At 47.0% G+C, this 17,611-nt stretch overlaps 3 protein-coding genes across 9 annotated transcripts in view; 2 read left to right on the forward strand and 1 right to left on the reverse strand.

Annotated features, from left to right (window-relative positions):
- Positions 1 to 2,031, forward strand: part of MICALL1 (MICAL like 1) — a 30,806-nt gene extending 28,775 nt beyond the window's left edge. For both annotated transcript variants that reach the window (XM_039487612.1, XM_039487620.1), the window contains one exon: positions 124 to 2,031. In XM_039487612.1, coding sequence (XP_039343546.1) covers positions 124 to 239 — 116 coding nt within the window. In that variant the 3' untranslated portion in view covers positions 240 to 2,031. The remainder of the gene's footprint in view (positions 1 to 123) is intronic.
- Positions 2,032 to 3,040: 1,009 nt separating this feature from the next.
- On the reverse strand, positions 3,041 to 9,270 carry C1H22orf23 (chromosome 1 C22orf23 homolog). 6 transcript variants are annotated; one of them, XM_039487673.1, is made up of 7 exons: positions 9,134 to 9,270; positions 7,115 to 7,235; positions 5,838 to 5,900; positions 5,198 to 5,380; positions 4,529 to 4,663; positions 3,656 to 3,756; positions 3,041 to 3,334 (listed from the first exon to the last, which is right to left on the reverse strand). In XM_039487673.1, exons 2-7 carry the CDS (start codon positions 7,224 to 7,226, stop codon positions 3,230 to 3,232), a joined length of 699 nt encoding a protein of 232 aa, XP_039343607.1. In that variant the 5' UTR covers positions 7,227 to 7,235; positions 9,134 to 9,270; the 3' UTR covers positions 3,041 to 3,229. The 6 variants fall into 6 exon arrangements, with proteins under 6 accessions (XP_039343607.1, XP_039343586.1, XP_039343570.1 ...); XM_039487652.1 differs by lacking the exon at positions 9,134 to 9,270 and adding an exon at positions 8,879 to 9,123 and having other exon boundaries at positions 7,115 to 7,214; XM_039487636.1 differs by lacking the exon at positions 9,134 to 9,270 and adding an exon at positions 8,879 to 9,123.
- POLR2F (RNA polymerase II, I and III subunit F) lies at positions 9,173 to 16,064 on the forward strand. The gene is made up of 5 exons (XM_039487694.1): positions 9,173 to 9,346; positions 10,198 to 10,267; positions 11,097 to 11,227; positions 13,497 to 13,568; positions 15,872 to 16,064. Exons 1-5 carry the CDS (start codon positions 9,327 to 9,329, stop codon positions 15,960 to 15,962), a joined length of 384 nt encoding a protein of 127 aa, XP_039343628.1. The 5' UTR covers positions 9,173 to 9,326; the 3' UTR covers positions 15,963 to 16,064.
- The last annotated feature ends 1,547 nt before the right edge of the window (positions 16,065 to 17,611 follow it).

A 17,611-nucleotide genomic window follows, 5' to 3' on the forward strand; every position in this document is an offset into this window, starting at 1 on the left:
CCAGTCTGCATACATCACACAGGTGGAGGCATGTGTCTATTGAGTGTATAGGCACCAGTATGCATGCATCACTCCTGGGCTCTGTCCTTTAGAAAATAATCTCTCCTTGCAACGCTTCTGCAGAATTTCACAAGGAGTCTGAGGGCAAGAAGAAAGGAAAGTTCAAGCCCATGAAGGTGCTGAAGTTGCTTGGCAATAAACATGAATCAAAGAGCAAGTCATCCAAGGAGAAAAGCTAGAGCAGGAGAAAACCAGAAGCAAGGATGGATGCACTGCTGTCTGATTGCATCAGCCCTCCCTGTGGCTGGCTGGATACCTGCCACTGGGGCTTCTGCCTCCCACTCCTCTCCAGAAGCTGTCTCTCCCCTCTCGTCAACCCCCACATGCCAACGCTGATTTCTCCCAGGGAAACTCAGCTTTCAGCCACAGACATGGAGTTGCCCAAAAAAGAGGAGACATGGCGAGTCTGATCAACAATAATCCCCCTTCCTAAGGCTGTGGAGAGCCTGATCAGAGGAGAAAAGATACTATCCACAAGCTTTGGGGAGGAGGGGAAATAGCTTTAGGAGATATTACCCAGTTGTGTGTTTATTATTATTATTAACTGTCTGAGCAGTAAGTAAAGGATTTTGGTGTTTGTGGGAAACTTGCACTAATTGCCCCGTCCCTCACTCTAACTGTGATAATCACATGTGCCTCATACCCTCAGCCTTGGGGGACTGTACACAGTTGTCCCTCCCCAACCTCCAATTCATCCCCTTGCAGTGTGAATTCCCATTCTTAACTTTGGTAAAAGACTCTGGGGCTTATAAACAGGATTATTTTATTGGCACTAAATTCACATTGAAAAACTAAATGAAAAGGAAAGAAACCCCCAAAATGTCCATGCCTCAGGTTCCTAAAAAAAAAAAAAAAAGTAACCACTGTCCTGTTTGTGGAGATTCCCCTCCCCCTGACGACACGCACCCCACGAGCTTCAGGGCTGGGCGCAGTTCATGACAGGGCCAGGCAGAATGGCTAAGGAAAAGGGATTATGGGGAGTCCAATGGGACATGTCCAAGATACCCCACCCAGGACATTTAACCCTCGCTGCAGCTGCTAAATAGACCCACGCTTACGCTTTTTGGGGGGCAGGGAGGAAAAGAATGCAAGACTTTATTCAGTGCCAGCAAGGTTATCCTGTTGCCTTGCTTGCTCGTGCTGCCCTCTGCCAGCTTGGGAAGTGGGGAGGGAATCTCAGCTGGTCCTTCTCCAGCTTTGTCTGTATTTATATTTTTAAAAGTGCAAAAGGGGGGAATTTGAGTTTGGTTTTTTGAATAGTTTTGTTACTAGATGGATTCAACCCCACCCAGCTTTTTAAACCCTTGTTTTATTTGTTGTGTGTGTGCGTTGGGGGATGGGGAGAGCAGTCTTCCCTCCTTCCTTTCTTTTTTCCGCCTTCTCCAAGGTGAGGAGCTATTTATTGAGCTGTTTGATTGGTCTGAGTTAGACACTGAGTTTTGTGGGTGTTGGTTGGTCAGCTGTTGTCTTGCCTTGTTAGCAGAGTAACTACCAGCCCAGAGCAAACTGCTGCATTCCCTTTATAAAAATACTACAGGTTTGATCCAAACCACCTTGCTGGAGTATATTTTTATACAGGGATCCCTGTTTACAAAACCATTGAGGGAGCTGAGTTTATCATCTTGGTCCCAAGGGCCACCAGTACTGGTTGGGGCAGCATACTCAGCCCCTAGGAATGGAGGGCCCCATCATACTCTTGCAACCCCCAACTGGCTGCTCCAGGAGCAGTGGCCACCTTTCTATGGTCATCTCTGGGTAGGGGAGATCCCAAAGCACAATTTACCTCCAAAGCAAAGCAGTCAATTTGGCCTTGTAGCGTGCAGCTGAGCCACTGTCAAAGGCCATTAGAATTGCTGCAGTCTGACACCCCCAGTCCTACTCCCGCCAGTATTTTGATTTGTAAACTATTACTGTACTAACTCTGGGATTGCCATTCATCTGCAGAAAAATAAAACCAGTGGAGTTAAAAAAAAACAAAACAAAAAACTACTGCCACCCTGTGTTGCTTATCCTTACCTGTGCTTGGCTCACGTTAGGTACCTGGCTAGCTCAGTTGGTAGCACATGCACCTCTTAATCTCAGGATTATGGGTTTGAGCCCAACCTGGCTTGGGGAGGTTTGGTGGAGTACTGCTGACAAATAGTTCAGCCGCTGAACCTAAGAAAAGGATGAGATTTGGGGATTCCAGCAGCCTCTTGGTTCAATACAGAGGTAACTGGGTGAAATTCTTTAGCTTGTGTTATGAAGGAGGTCAGACTAGTAATGATCCCTTCTGGCTTTAAAATCTATGAATACCTTGGCCCCACTGCCTTTGGCCATATCAATCCTTGTCAAGATGCTCCCAGGGAACAGACTCTCCTGCACTGCGAACCGTGAACTCCTCCCCTGGCCCAACCCACCGTAGCCATGTTTCTAAGCCTGCATGTTTTAGTGCATGAGCAAGAGACAAGATCCTAAACACACACACACAATCTCACCAAGATGCAATCACATTAAAATCAAGGCTAATATTTATGTAAGGCAGTGTGGTTGCTCCTCCCTTACCTGCTCTGGAGCAGCAGCTGACACAGTTTCCAGGGCTGTGCTGACATGAGTGATGATATGGATCAGTGATGAGGAAGTAAACAATCCCATTAATTTTCAGCTTCCACCAGAAACAATCAGAATCCCCAGAGTTTGGGCCATATGGAAAAGGGAGAGAGATTTTCCTTCTGGGTGTCTGTTGTGTAGGTCAGCTTTGTTCTGACACCTTAAGACATGTGTCATAGGTGGAAAGAGACCTTGCGTCACCATGTTTCAGAGGCGACTGGAGCATGCTGAGGTCTTTTCATCTCCTCCTAGTCCCTCCAGAGGAGGGAACCAGGCTAATTCCCTGATTTGGTTCCCCCAACCATCAAGTTCACCCAACTGTGAAACAGCTGCCTGAAGGGAGACTAGTCAGTGTTGGTAGGATTTTGCAAAGATTTTCTCCTGTTATGTATTATGCATAAATATTTACTGCCTTCTTGGATTTACGCAACAGGTGCTACTGACATTCCTCTAAGAGGATCTGCCTTAGATGAATAGGCATAGACCAGTTCTGTGACCCTTCTATGGTGGAAGCCCAGCCCTATTGGAAGGGCAAGGAAAGAAGGGGTGGAAATGGTCTGCTCTGGTGTCTGGTCTTGGTCTAGCTATTGAGATCAGATTTGTTTCCCACAGGGAGGATTTTTGCCATTGCCTCTCTCACATCCTTACTCCTCTTCTTATCGATGATCTCCATCTCCCGCAGTTTCTGTAAAGACAGAACAAAAGGTGAATTGGTAAGAATGCCAGAAACTCCTATTTTCTGCCAAACTTGAGAATGAAGGATCCTCTTCCCCTGTGAAATTACATACAGAAATGATAGAGGGGCTGGAGGCCTCTCTCCCGCCCCAACCTCCTAAATTCATCCCTCTTTTTCTACCTCATCTCCTGAGAGAAAATGCTGGGCTTTCCTCCTTCCAAATCTAGGCCACATCTAGTTATTGGATAGAAACCCTAGAACTCAGATCCTCCAACACCAAGGTTCCCTCAATCCAACATGCTGCAGAGGCCAAAGGGGTTCCGAAGATACCTGTGAGATTTCAGTGAGGACAATCCCTCGATACTGCTTGCTCTGGCCCAGAGCCTCCATCTCTGCCAGGAATTCCTTCCGCTCCTGAATTTCATTCACCACTGAGCACAAGAGAGAGAGACATGGACAGAACCAGTCAAAGTGGGGATACACCAGCATTGCCTGAACTCTGACCTCCCCACTTCCCAGCCCTGTTAGAATATGGGTGTGTGTGGGAGGGTAATATCTAGAATGACACTGACTTTGCCCTCATCACCACAGTATTTTAGCACCTCCTGCATTTAAGGATAGAAATAGCCATCTCTTTATTTCTCTCTCTTCCCAGCCTCTAGGAAATACAGCTTGATTTGGGGCTGGGGAGTGTTTGTAAAAGCTTATTCAGTGCAGTGGGATGTTGGGATTTACCCCGTAGGATTCTACACGCCAAAGCAGAGCAGTGGTCCAGCGAAGGCCCAGTCTACATTAAAAGTTTTGTCAACTTTAGTGGTTCAGAATGTGAAAAAAATCACACCCCAAACTGACATAGCTATATCAGCAAAAGCCCTACTGTAGGTGCAGATATACTAGCAAAAAAGTGTTTTTGCCAGTGTAGCTTTTTATTTGGGGGAAGTGGTATAAACTATACTGCCAAAAGCAGTTTTCTGCTGGTATGAGCTGCATCTCCACTAGAAGTGTTTGCTGGTATAGCTATGATACCATACTACTAGTATAGCTATATCAGCAAACCTTTCTAGTCTAGATAAGGTCTAATCCAGCATTCCACCTGCCACAACAAATCTCAGCTCACTAATGCATGAATCCCCCCACCCTGCCTTTTGTAAGGGGCCTGTATCTAAGGCCTTCCTTTGTGCCTTGGCCTATTTCCATACGTACGTTCTTCAAACCGGTCAGGTTCAGGTATTTCTTCTTCCTCTGTCTGCACTGGCTTCTGCTGTGGCTTCTGTTCCACCATGTCCTTTCCAGTCGCTAAGATATTTTGGAGCCTTTGCTTCTCCCTCTCTAAGTCGCCTGTGGAAGATAAAGAAAACAAATCTTTGTCAGACTGAGGCAGAAATACAGTCTCCCCACCAAGGCCCTGCTGGCAGCTGTGCCGGGACACACGCAGCTGGAGATTCTATATAAATAATTGCACAGGAAATATCTATTATGGTACATCCCATTCACATCCTATATACAGCACAGGCACTACACATACTGTACCGACGGCAAAAGTCCCAGCTACATTTACATCAGTGGTCTGATACTAGTCTATGAGCCATAAAATTATGTGAGAATTGCCTTGTCACAATAAGGTCAAGTGAAATCCTGTTCTGTCAATGAGCCACCCAGCCACCAGGCAGGGTTGGGATGTGATCATCAATGAAGGGAGGCGCTGTCAAGAGTCCCCTCACAGCTCTGGCTTTTGTGCATCTGCCAGTGGATTAGAGAGAAGGAAGAAGGAGGTTGGAAAGCAAATAAGAAAAAGTCTTCTGGAGACTGGAGGAAAATTGGAGGGAAGGAAAGAGAGGAGGCAAAACTGATCCCTTAGCAGAATTTACTCACGAGTGGCCCGGGGTTTGAATTTCTCTCGGGTGTAGGCATCGCCTGCCCGGCAGATCTCGGCAGGTCGGAGATGAGGTCTGGCCAATAGAGTGACTGAAAGACAAGGCTTTGGTGGAGAGGGCTGCACAAGCTGTGGTTCTTTGCTGGATGTTGGGTTGCAGTGAGTGGGCAGGGAAACACCTCCTGGGAAAGGAAGGGAAGACAAGTCTGTGGCTTGGTGATTTCCCTGGACCACATAATGCAGTTCCAGTATTAGTCTCATTCCATCGACCAGTTACATGGGGAAATCCCAGCCAGTCCTTATAAAGAATATGAATAGCTACCAAATTTAGCCTTAAATGATGGAGATTGGATGCAGGGTTCACGAGATACTGTTGTATGATGTAAGAGATGAGAACAGCTGCAGTGGACCAAATGCTGAGAAAGAAATACTCCCCAATTTCTTCCCAATCCTCCAGTCTATAGGCAAATAGCCTCTGTAAAAAGAATGATCTATGTATCTAGGCCATGTGAATGCTTCACCACAGCAGCTGTAAGGTGTACACAGGGATTAGGAGCAGAAGATCAATAAGAAGCAACCTGCACAAGGAGGAGTACATGTGTGCGGGTTGGGGGTGGACAAAGCTGAGGCATCACTCACGTTTCATGCAGTCCATGAGGTGGCGTTGCTGGAAACTGGTAAGTTTGGATTCCTCCATCATCACTGAAAGGCAAAAACCGTCTGTAAAGACCCCAGCCTGAGAACTCAGCTGAAACAGCCTGAGGAACTACCTCAGCCTGAGGAAGGGCTTTGGAGGAAACTCCATATTTGTAATCGAGATCCTTTAGGAAAAGACCTAAGTGATTCATGATTCCTAAGGGATTTAGGCTGAGAATTTCAAAGGTGGGTGCCTAAAGTTGGGTTACTAACTCCATGTTTATGCACCTAAACAAGCAGCCTAATTTACAAAAGTATTGGCATTATCCTCCATACAAAAGGAAACACCAGCTTTAAAAATGGTACGTAAGGGCTGTGGTGGAGGTAAAACTGTTCTCCCAAATTTGAAAGCAAATGAGAACAGCATTTGCAGTAACAGTAGCAAGGGAACTAGTTATAAGAGCTATTGAGCCTAATCCTTTAGCTGATCACCAACTGAGGGATCAGGATGGTATTATGCACATGGCGTAGTAATGTGGAATTAGTACAACAAAGAGGTTTTATGTCTTCAACTTTGGCAATGGTTGGAGAAGGGAGACAGAACGAGGTTATTATTTAGTATGTGGTAGAACCCAGAAGTGTGCTTGGCAACAGGTGTTGTGTAAAAATCTAGAGAGACTGACAGGTAGATTGGATTAGACAGGCACTTTACAGAAAATACATAGAAGACAGGTTCCTGCCCTGAAAAGCTTATACACTAAATGATGGATTTGAGATGTGAGAATATAACAGCAGGAAAGGGAGGGGTGAGGAATGGCATGGGTTAGGGTGATACAATGATGGCTTTAGTCAGATATACAGTTTAGTGGTTCAAAGTGTGTATGTGGGGGAGAGGGGGCTGCAGAAGGGGTCTTTAGGAATTATTTGAATAAGGTGAGGAAGGAGGATGAGAGAATGGATTTAGGAAGAGCATTCCAAGCATCAGAAGCAACATGGACTACTAACATTCTTTCTATTCTATGTAGGTTCTTTTACCATCCTAATCACTGTGGTACCTGGGCACCTTCCAGTAGTGCATTAAGCGAGTGACTAACATCGGTTAGATGTGCTTCATTCTCTCTTTCGTCTTCGCCATGGGGAGAACTGTGTGAGTGTTTTGGTTTGGTTTTTTAAAATGTCCATACTGCTATTATACAATGATCCAGTGAAGCCAGAAGCATGATATGAGTTTAAGGGGGTCAATGGCTTTTTCACTGTTCTCCGTTCAATCTTCCTGCTACCTTTAAGCAGCTCTTTTGTTTCTTGGCCATAATGAGTTGTCCCTGGAGAATGCCAGAAACCGGTTCCTTTTGGGACAGCCGGCGCTGCTCTTCTTCCATCCTGGGAAGACATTGTGAAACCCTGAAAATGACAGTGAGGCAAGGAGTCAGTAAATCATATTCAACTTCTAATGGTTCAACTCAAAAGAACATTCTCTCTTCACCGCCCTCAGTCATTCTAGGATTCCATTACACAGTCTCTACTACCTCAAAATCAACCGTAATACTTACTTAAATATAGCTAATCCACTGAAGTCTTGACCCTTGAAGAGTTACTGTAGTGTTTGAGGGACTGGCTGGAATCTCCCATGTCCTCTTTTATTCTCCTCTCTGTTGCAGTCACAAACCTGCTTCCAGCTGAGAAAGGTTGTGAACCCCTAAAACCCACCACAGTCCTACTCAGACTGGAATACCTTGACACCACAAATTAAGGTGCGGTAATTGTTGCACAAGTAGACATACCCACACACATTTTAATCTACAGAGCGCAGGTAACAATGGTAGTGAAAATGTGAGAGCATGGACTTCAGCATTGTTAGCAATCCAAGTATGTACTAAGCATCCCCTGTGGGCTTGTGCTGGGATTGTTAGCCTGTGCCGAAGCCCATGCCACCACGTCTTCGTTGCTACGGTTACTGGTGCTAGCTCAATTAAAGCTAGTGTTGGTAAGCTTACCCACACTACAATTACACCTTACTTTGCAGTGATGGATGCATGGACTCAACACATTTACATGCTTGATCTCAGAACATGGCATCCACGGCACTTCCTCTCCTGAGGAGATAACAGGTTTGCTGCCTGTCCTGAATATACCTAATGTAATCTGAAGAAGAGCTCTACGTAGCTCAAAAGTTTGTCTCTTTCACCAACAGAAGTTGGTCCAATAAAAGATATTATCTCACCCACCTTGTCTCCCTATATAATCTTCATTAAAGCTGGTTTGATCTATAGCGGGGGTAGTCAATTATTTTTGTCAAGGTCCAGATTTCTGGGTCAAGGTATAACCAAGGTCCAGGTTCCAGGGGAAATAATAAAAAATACTGACAATAATGATAAGTAAATAAAAAGATTTTGGGGTCTGTTCAAAAGCATCTGGCTGTCCAGATTTGGCCCACCGTCTGCCTATTGACTACCCCTGGTCTATAGTCTTCAAGGACTTTTAGCACTGCCACACACAAACACACGCACCCTCCCACCACTGGCTGAAGGAAAAACACCTTTTTCCCTCCACATGGTGTGCAGTGATGTATGTTCAGTTCACATTTGTGATACCACAGATGACACCACCATCCAATGCCATAGAGAAGACACCTTGCTCCACAGTACAGCCACGGGGGGACACTCCTCACACCTTGGCACAATACTCCTCTCTCACCCCACATCGCTTTGTCACAGTACAGTGCCACAGGGGACCACGCCTCACACCTTGGCACAATACTCCTCTCACCCGACTCTGCATTGTCACAGGACAGTGCCCCACCACAATGCAATGAAACAACACCCCACCCACCCATTGCATAATGCAATAGGACGATGCCCAAGCCCCCCGGAGAAATGCCGTGGGGCAACACAATAATGCAACAAAGCAAGGCCCATGACCACACAGTGCAATGGCACCTGGGGTCGCCTCCATGCCCCCCACCGCACACAGTAATGGCCCCACTCATGCCCAACAAGGTGCAATGCTGCGATGTGGCACAGGCCCTCGCCCACCACGGGGCGCACCCAGGGCGGTGCGATGCCCCCTCCAACGGGGCCTCGCCACCCAGCGCCCAGTGGGAGGGGAAGCCTGTGGGGTGACGTCACATCGGAGGCTAGGATGCACCAGATGGGGAGAATGAAGTGCCAAGGCCGTCTTCCAGTCTCCATGGCAACCCGTGCTGGTCCCTGATTGGCGGGTGGCCCGGCCGCGTCCCGGGAAGCGCGGATATTCGGGCGTCCGCAGCGATTCCTTCTGCCTCCCTCGACCCTCTCACTCACCCGACTTAGCGGCTCCCGTTACCATGGGAACCCGCTCCGCCGTCCGCTTCCGTCTACGTCAGCGCCGACCCCGGAAGTGGCTGCTTGGAGGTCAATCGCCGCGCTCGTGGGTTGCCTGCTCTGTGACGACACCCCGCCCCTGGGGGTCTGCGGTTGGGATCGCGTCGCGAGAGTCTCGCGCCGGGCCGGTAGCATGTCCGACAACGAGGACAAGTGAGAAGGAGGCGGGGGGCTCGTGTCCGGCCCGGGGGGAGGGCTCAGGCGGGGGGCGGCCCATCGAAGGGGTGATGGTGAAGGGGGACCCCCAGGGGGCGGGGCAAGTGGGGCTGGTGGAGTGGTGGGGCTAGGGAGGGCCCGAGGGGAGCGGGTGGCTGGGTGGGGACGGGGGAGCGGGTGGATGGGTGGGGATGGGGACTTGGGGATGGGTGGAGGCGGGAAGGGTGTCGAGGGGGGCAGGTGGATGGGTGGGGGTGGGGACTGGGGGGCCGAGGGGACCGGGTGGATGGGTGGGGGGGGCCGAGGGGAGCAGGTGGATGGGTGGGGGTGGGGACTGGGGGGCCCAGGGGAGCGGGTGGCTGGGTGGGGACGGGGGGAGCGGGTGGATGGGTGGGGGTGAGGACTGGGGGCCGAGGGGAGCGGGTGGATGGGTGGGGGCCGAGGAGCAGGTGGATGGGTGGGGTGGGGACTGGGGGGATGGGTGGAGGCGGGAAGGGTGTCGAGGGGGGCAGGTGTGGCATTGTAGGGGAGAAGCAGGGAGCAGTATGGGGTGGGGAGGCAGCAGGGCTGCATTCGGATCTCCAAGGTGGGCAGCAGCAGCCTATAGGCTGAGATCTGGCTGTAGGGCGATAAGTGGCCTTGTGTCAACTCCCATTCTTTCATGTATTTATACCTGCTCCTGTATTTTCCACTGCATGCATCCGATGAAGTGGGTTCTAGCCCACAAAAGCTTATGCCCAAATAAATGTGTTAGTCTCTAAAGTGCCACAAGGACTCCTCATTGTTTTTGCTGATACAGACTAACACGGCTACCACTCTGAAACTTGTGTCTTTTTTGTCACCCACAGCTTTGATGGTGACGACTTTGACGATGTGGAGGAAGATGAAGGGCTAGATGACTTGGAGAATGCAGAGGAGGTTAGTGCTCAAATTCTTCCTCCCTTCAGCACTCTGCATTGTGCCCACATGCTTCACCTAGCCTCCTTTTTTATACAGCATGTACATTTTTCCCAGACCACTCCAAGTTCCGGTCATCCAGGGAGCTAGGGACTGGGAATAGTAATTGAACCAAAGTCCCTATGATGACACTGCAGAGTGCCGGCTCCTAGAGCACTCAGCTGCCATAAAAAAAGATGGAGAAAAGTTGTTCTCTTGTCACAGAGGGCAGAACAAGAGTCGGTGGGTTCAAGCTACAGCATAGCAGATATAGATTAAATCTCAGGAAACACTTCCTATCTGTAAGAACAATAGGACAATGGAACAGACCACCTAGGGAGATTGTAGAAACTCCTTCACTGGAGGTTTTCAAAAAGAGGCTGGATAGCCATCTGTCTTGGATGGTTTAGATACAACAAATCCTGCATCTTGGCAGTGGGTTAGACTAGATGACCCTTGCGGTCCCTTCTAACCATATGATTCTATGATCTTGGTCCTATCGCGCTCTGGAGAGTGAGACACTGGGAATGGGATTAGAACCCAAGTCTCCAATATGGAAGTTCAGAGCACCAGCTGTTAGGGCACTGGACCCAGAACCTCAGAAAGCCAGTCTTAGTATCTCTGTATATTAGTTAGATAAATACACTTCCCAACTGAGCTTTCTACTCGGCTTTACTCAAAGTCCTTGGCTAGAATTCCGTGTAGACTTTAAACCTTCATTTTTGATGGTTCCAAAGTCTGACAAAATCTGTTAAGGACCTAGAGCTCCCTCAATGTGCTTACAATAGCTTATGTTCCTTTATTTCTTCAGGAGGGTCAAGAGAATGTAGAAATCCTTCCATCTGGAGAGAGACAGCAGGCAAATCAGAAGCGGATCACAACTCCATACATGACCAAATATGAGCGAGCCAGAGTCCTGGGCACTCGTGCACTCCAGATAGCGTAAGTACACTTGTTCCACACCCCAGCCCTGGCAGTGGCATCTCATGGCATTTCAAAATGTTTTTTCCATGTTTAAGTTACTTTCTTACTGTTTGGGATCTTCCATAGCTCTGATGATTCCCCACCTGCCCTGTGAGGTTCTGTGTCATAGCTACTGCCAGCTGCGAAGTGCAAGGGCCTGGAAATGGAAACTGGAGCCCCTAGACAAGTCTCTGCAGCCTTCCTAGAGCATTATACCCAGGACAGTGCTACTGATGGCTTATCCTTTATGCCATCTGTCTCAGTTGCTTCTGAAGTGGGAGGCATTTCTCATCTGTAATCAGCCCTCTCTGCTGAAGACAATGGGAGAGTGGGAGTAGTGTTCTAGGTGTATCTCCTTCCTTACCCAAGGGGAAAGCAAACTCTGCTGAGAAACTCAGGATAGTTACAAAAGCCAAGACCCCAGGAGAAATTCGAGGTCTTTATCAACAAATATCATAGGACTGTAGAAAGTACGAATGGAAAACGTATACCTAAACTTTTAGATTGCAATTATTTTGAGGGGAGGGATTGTCATTTACTTGTTTGGACAGCAGCTGGGACAATGGTGCCCCAGCTTGGCTAGTTTCCCTGCACTACTGTTCATGTACCATCCCACCTGCTGCTTGTGGAGGACTGCTCTCTGCTATCTCTGGTGCTTTGTCCAGTCTAACTTTAAATTATGCAAGTCAATGGGACTTGCATTCCTTGGGAGACTGTACCACAGCCTAATAATCTCAGCCTTAGGAAAAGCAACAAAGAATCCTGTGGCACCTTATAGACTAACAGACGTTCTGCAGCATGAGCTTTCGTGGGTGAATACCCACTTCTTCAGATGCCACTTCTTCAGCCTTAGGAAAGTTTATTTATATCCACCTGAAATAATATCTTTATTTGTTTTCATCCTGTTACTCATGGTTATACCCTTTCAATTCTTCTCCCTTACACCTTGCAGATAATTGTAGGTGGCTATTGAGTCTCTCCTTAGTCATTGCTTTGCAGAGATATTATTTGCCTAGCCATCATTTGGCAAAGCCATTCTTTACATGTTCTTTTAATTCTCTGGAAGGCGCGCACGCACACAAAAAAAAAAAGTTCTGAGCAATGAAGTGCGTCTACCATGGCTCTGAATCCAAGAAATGCTGGTGCCTGTTGCTACATTATCTACTCAAGCTGTCTTTAATTCCAAATCTAGGCCAGCAGCATCCCCCAGTGGCCAAGGTCACACAAGCAGTGGAACCTCAGAGTTACGAACACCTTGGGAATGGAGCTTGTTTGTAACTCCGAATTTTTCGTAGCTCTGAACAAAACATTATGGTTGTTCAAAAGTTTACAACTGAACATTGACTTAATACAGCCTTGAAAACTTACTATGTAGAAGAAAAATGCCGCTTTCCCTTTTTTTAGTAGTTTGTTTAACACTATACTGTATTTGCCCTTTTTTTTTTTGGTCTCTGCTGCTGCCTGATTGTGTACTTCTGATTCTAAATGAGGTTTGTGATTGACTGGTCAGTTCATAACTCTGGTGTTCGTAACTCGGAGGTTCTACTGTAATAGCACATGCTTCCCTTGCTGCCGTCTCTTAAAAGGAGGGTTACAGATAATCCTCATCTTTGACACCCCACTCTCACTTCCCCTCCAAAAAATACATTAAATTTTCTATAGTCAGGAGTCCTGATTAAGAAAATCAGCCCCTCTCTTTTCCCCAAAACAAGATCTGCAAGATATTGAGCATCTCAGCAAAACAACAAATCCAGTAAGTGTGGAGGTGAGAGGATGATTTCACTGTGCTTTTATTGGCTAATAAATGGTACTTATTACTGGGTTAATTTTAGAGTCACTGTTTTCCGTCCTCACATTAAAATATGTAGGGAAGTGACCCCTGAAAGGGATGTGGGCTTCATTGTGAATCTCAGTTTTGCTCACAAGCTGGGATTTGAGAGAAGGGCCATGTGCGGCATTCAACTAAAAACTCTGCCTGTGGCCACTTGCACCCAGTCACTAACTGCCAGACATGCTGCTACCGCAATAGGAAAGGGTCTTGTGATGAGAGAGATTCCTGAAGAGCGTTGTCCTCCAAGTCAATAGAGATCTTACAAATCAGAATTGCACCTGTCATTCCGTCCTTCATACTCTGCTGGACTTTATCTTGGTAACAGACATGTTTGGAAGCAAGTATCCCCCCATGCTTTAGCATATTTCTCCAACTCCCTGCTGTTCCCCTTGTGACTGTGGATATTCTTCCTCTTAGGATGTGTGCTCCAGTCATGGTAGAGTTGGAAGGAGAGACAGATCCTCTGCTGATTGCAATGAAAGAACTCAAGTAAGTCCTGGAGATTTTGTCAGTGAGATGTCCTTAGAGTTACATTCCTCTCGTCAACACTCAACGATGAGGGTTTATTTCCATTAGTTCCCGAGGCTACAGTTTGCGTGCTCTCTTGATAACAGTGGGGGAATACAATCTCCATGTTCATTCAGGCAGTCTGTCCTTGCATCTGTGTCCCTCTAAATCAGGTTTGTGGCTAGAATGGAATTTCTGGCCTGGGAGTATGAATCCCCCTTCCTCTTTTCAGTTCAGAATCTGTTTCCAGCAGTAGGTAGCTTGGGTGTCTGTATTCTCCAGTCCTAGGAACTTCTGCAAAGTCCTACTGGTTAGCAACATTTTCCTGTTTTTCTTATTGTATATTGGAATTCATATTTTTTCTTTAATAGGATCCTAAGGGCCCCATCATGAACTTGTTGGGATCAGAGAAGTCCCTGATTGGAACTGATTCAAATGTAGCCATTTGGACAAATTCATATTTTCACATATTTCCACTGAAAAAATAATGTGGCTTAATAGATTAAAATGACTACAAACACATGGTGGCCACATTAAGAATTCCCTGACTCCTTCCACCTGTTCCCTCCTGTTTTCTGTTTCTCCCTCCTACCCAATTCCTTGTGCCACAGCTTCTGTGGCATGAGAGAGAGACACGCATACACACCTACCAGCTACCTAGCCTGATTCCCGCCACCTCTCTGGCAGTGGAGCTTTGGATTGGTATCTGGATACTGACACACGTCATTTGAATTTCAACATACTCCAAAGAAGTGGATTTATGACATCCCTTTTCATCTCCTTCTGTAAATCAACTCAGCTCTAGCTATGTGAAAGTGGTGGGTGGAGGCTGTTGAGTGGGTGACTGGTGGGTCACAACTCACCCTCCATTCAGAACTCCCTGCTGGCCCAGAGTTCCTAGCACAGCCTGTGACCTAGCAGACTGGCCCATCAAATAGCAAATGATTTCCCCACTTACTCATCAGATACTGGTTTCTGAGTGGAACTGGTGTTTTTGTTTGGTTGGGATTTTTATGCTTCAATTCATTGTAATTTGTCCTGCAGATTTACACCCTCATAAGAGAGCCTTATCTTAACTGCATTCCTTCACCTTTATCAGCAGCCAGTACCATCTCAGTTTGTGTCCATGGCTGATCTCCTGAAACAGACAGAGTTGGTTCTGGTCAGTGCTAGAGTGCAAGACCTGGGAAATAATCAGAGGTGTTGTAGGAAGTAGTGATTGTTTCTTGGCAGGGGGCGCTCTGCTCTGTCAATACCAAGTCAATGCCTCAGGATGGTGCTAATGAGTGCTTTGTTACTGGAGAGGCCATCTTTTGGTTAAGACTTAAAAACATTATTCTGAATGCTTGTGACCATTAAAGATCCCATGTTATTTTCCACAAACTGTAGGGTTGTAAGCCTCAGGTCCTGGCCCAATTCCAATCAGGTTAATTACATGCTGCTGACTTAAAAATGCCTCCTAGATTAAATTGAATTCAGTGTTTTCTAACTTTCTGTCTTGAACTGTGGTGCACTGTTGCTGGGCACTGTTAGCAGCAGCTGTGTTCTGACTTAGAGGTAGCCGTTTTTGGTGGTGGTGGAAATGATCTCTGTTCTGTGCATACTTAAAATACACCCCAACCCCGTTATAATACAACACAAATGCAGATATAACGCGGTAAAGCAGTGCTCTGGGGGAGCGGGGCTGCACGCTCCGGTGGATCAAATAAAGTTCGATATAACACGGTTTCACCTAAGATTTTTTGGCTCCTGAGGACAGCGTTATATCAAGCTAGTGGTGTATATCAACTGCTTTGGATGAAAGATACTATGTAAATGTTAGTTGTTTATGAAATTCTCCACAAACCACTTCAGATAGTGCAATGAGAGTTGTGAAGAACTTATCCCTGTGGGTTTCCTGTCCGTCAGAACAGTAGCTTCATTTTTCAGTTCCATTGGCTCTCCCACATGCCTCTTGGGATGCACAGTCTCTTACTGTTGTGATGTTCAGTGGCTTTAGATTGTTTCCAGTGTAAGAATTCAGCACTGCAACGTGCTGAGCTCCTCTGTTTTTTGACTTCTTTGGGGGTACACAGCACCTTATAGGATCTGACCTTCCAAGGGAAAGAACTTTCACTGTAATTCCAAATCATGAGCACCTCCCCACTACACCAGAAATCTGCTAATGAAACAAAACCAGTGAGTTACTAGCTCTCACCAGCATAGCACATCTGGACTCCTGTAGCTTGCTGAGAGGGTGTAATTAAAGCTCTGGCATTTCATTTACCTCTCTGTCCTCCCTTCAGAGCTCGGAAGATTCCCATAATCATCCGCAGGTACCTGCCAGATGGAAGCTATGAAGACTGGGGTGTGGATGAGCTAATTATCACAGACTGACCTGCTTCCTGTCATTCTCCCTGGTTCCTCCTTCACCTGCAGATGCTTTTATTTTTGTTTATATTTGTGTAAATAAATAATAAACCCCCATTTTAAAGCAAATTGTGGGTTTTTCCCCCCCCTTACACAGTTCAGTCTGCTGTGGCTGGGGGGAGATGGCCTCTTCCTCCTTTCCATCAATTTAGATCTGTAGTTATTCCTTCCCTCTGCCTCAGCCAGCCCTGGCTTCTCTCTTTAGAAGCACAGTGCCTGTTAACTTGCTGTTAGGCTCACTGAGCAGTGTGAAGTGTCTTTCCCTCAGTGCTTCCACCTCAGAAGCCCCATGCTTGTAAGATAGTGTAAAGATTTGAGGGGAGCAGCTGTTTCCCCCTACTTAGTGGCCCCTCATCATATTAAAACTTTGCTCTGTAAAAATGATCCTGCAGCTGCCTGGCTTCCAGAAACCCTCTGAAGCAATTACGAGCCCTCTGCCCATACCCCTTTTTACAACAGCCAGGGGTTGGAGTGCAGGAGACACCTCCATTGCCTTCCAGTAGACAGCAGAGCCTTTGTGCCCTGGAGCAGGTTGCCGTGGAAACCCCCAATTTCCTCTCTGATCAGGGCTGGCTCTGGGGGCTTCTCAGGAGTATCGTAGAGCAGCTCTCATCAAATCCCCCATTGTTTCTCCGCTCCTGCCCCCCACTTCTTATCAATCACCAGGATCCCCTTTCAGTGGCAATGCCCCAGCAGGAAGCGCAGTTGCCTGCCTGAATCCCCACCAACTGGGAACCTGTTCAACAACTATAGGTGCAGTCTGTGCTTCTATTACATATACAGTCATCCCCTCTCCCCATAAGTCTACCAGTGCCTTAGCCATTGCCCTACTGTGTGTACACACGTGTTTCCTCCCTCCCCCCCCATCACTACAATAGCTAGAGAACCATTAACAGCTTGAGTTTTTTTTAAAACAATCTGACTGGTTAAGAAGTGGTGGTGATGTTCTTTAAGACAGCAGTAGTCACATTAACCTCCACTGTTGACATGGTCCAAGAGAGGAGCACAAATGGGGCCCACTCCTCTGCCACTAAGAGAAGCTGTTTCTCCATGGTAAAGTCCTCATGGGCCTAAACACTGCTGCTGCCTCTAGATTTTGTCCTGAAGCCTTTGTGTGTGTGTAAGGACTTCAGCTCTTGGGGCAAAAAAGCCAACAGGAGGGTAAAACAGCTAGTGCCTTTCATTAGGGCACTATTATTAAAATTATTAAAAATTGCTCTTGGGTTTAAAAAAACAAAACCACCACCAGTGGTTTGGTTGTGCGTGCTGCCCTCTGCTGTAAGTTCATACCTGAAGCACAGGAGCTGTTTTGCCCTTGGATAACATTTCAGTGCCTGTGCTTTTAGAGATAGTTAACAATTGCAAAATATATACCCCCCCGACACACTGTGCGTGCGTGAGTGCCCACTTTCCCTAGGGGTTTATATCCACCTGCCTGTAGAATTGTTATACAGCCCTACAATATACCAACAACCTCTGTACATTACTCATATAATCACTTAACAAATCATATAGGCACCAGTTAATCTCCCTCTTGTGTCTGTAGGGACATGAGACATAAATAAGGGGATGGCATCTGAGGCAAGTTTAAAAGAGCTGAATAGGTCATTGGCCAA

The sequence above is a fragment of the Mauremys reevesii genome, linkage group 1 (genome assembly GCF_016161935.1).
Source record: "Mauremys reevesii isolate NIE-2019 linkage group 1, ASM1616193v1, whole genome shotgun sequence".
Lineage (NCBI taxonomy): Eukaryota > Metazoa > Chordata > Testudines > Geoemydidae > Mauremys > Mauremys reevesii.

Coding starts and splice junctions, on each gene's coding strand:
- POLR2F (XM_039487694.1), top strand. CDS start 9,327: ATGTCCGACAACGAGGACAA. Junction 11,228..13,496: donor ACTCGTGCACTCCAGATAGC/GTAAGTACACTT, acceptor TCTTCCTCTTAG/GATGTGTGCTCCAGTCATGG. Junction 13,569..15,871: donor ATTGCAATGAAAGAACTCAA/GTAAGTCCTGGA, acceptor TCCTCCCTTCAG/AGCTCGGAAGATTCCCATAA.
- C1H22orf23 (XM_039487636.1), bottom strand. CDS start 9,022: ATGGAGACTGGAAGACGGCCTTGGCACTTCATTCTCCCCATCTGGTGC. Junction 5,381..5,837: donor CCTCATGGACTGCATGAAAC/GTGAGTGATGCC, acceptor TTCCTTTCCCAG/GAGGTGTTTCCCTGCCCACT. Junction 4,664..5,197: donor ATTCAAACCCCGGGCCACTC/GTGAGTAAATTC, acceptor TATCTTCCACAG/GCGACTTAGAGAGGGAGAAG.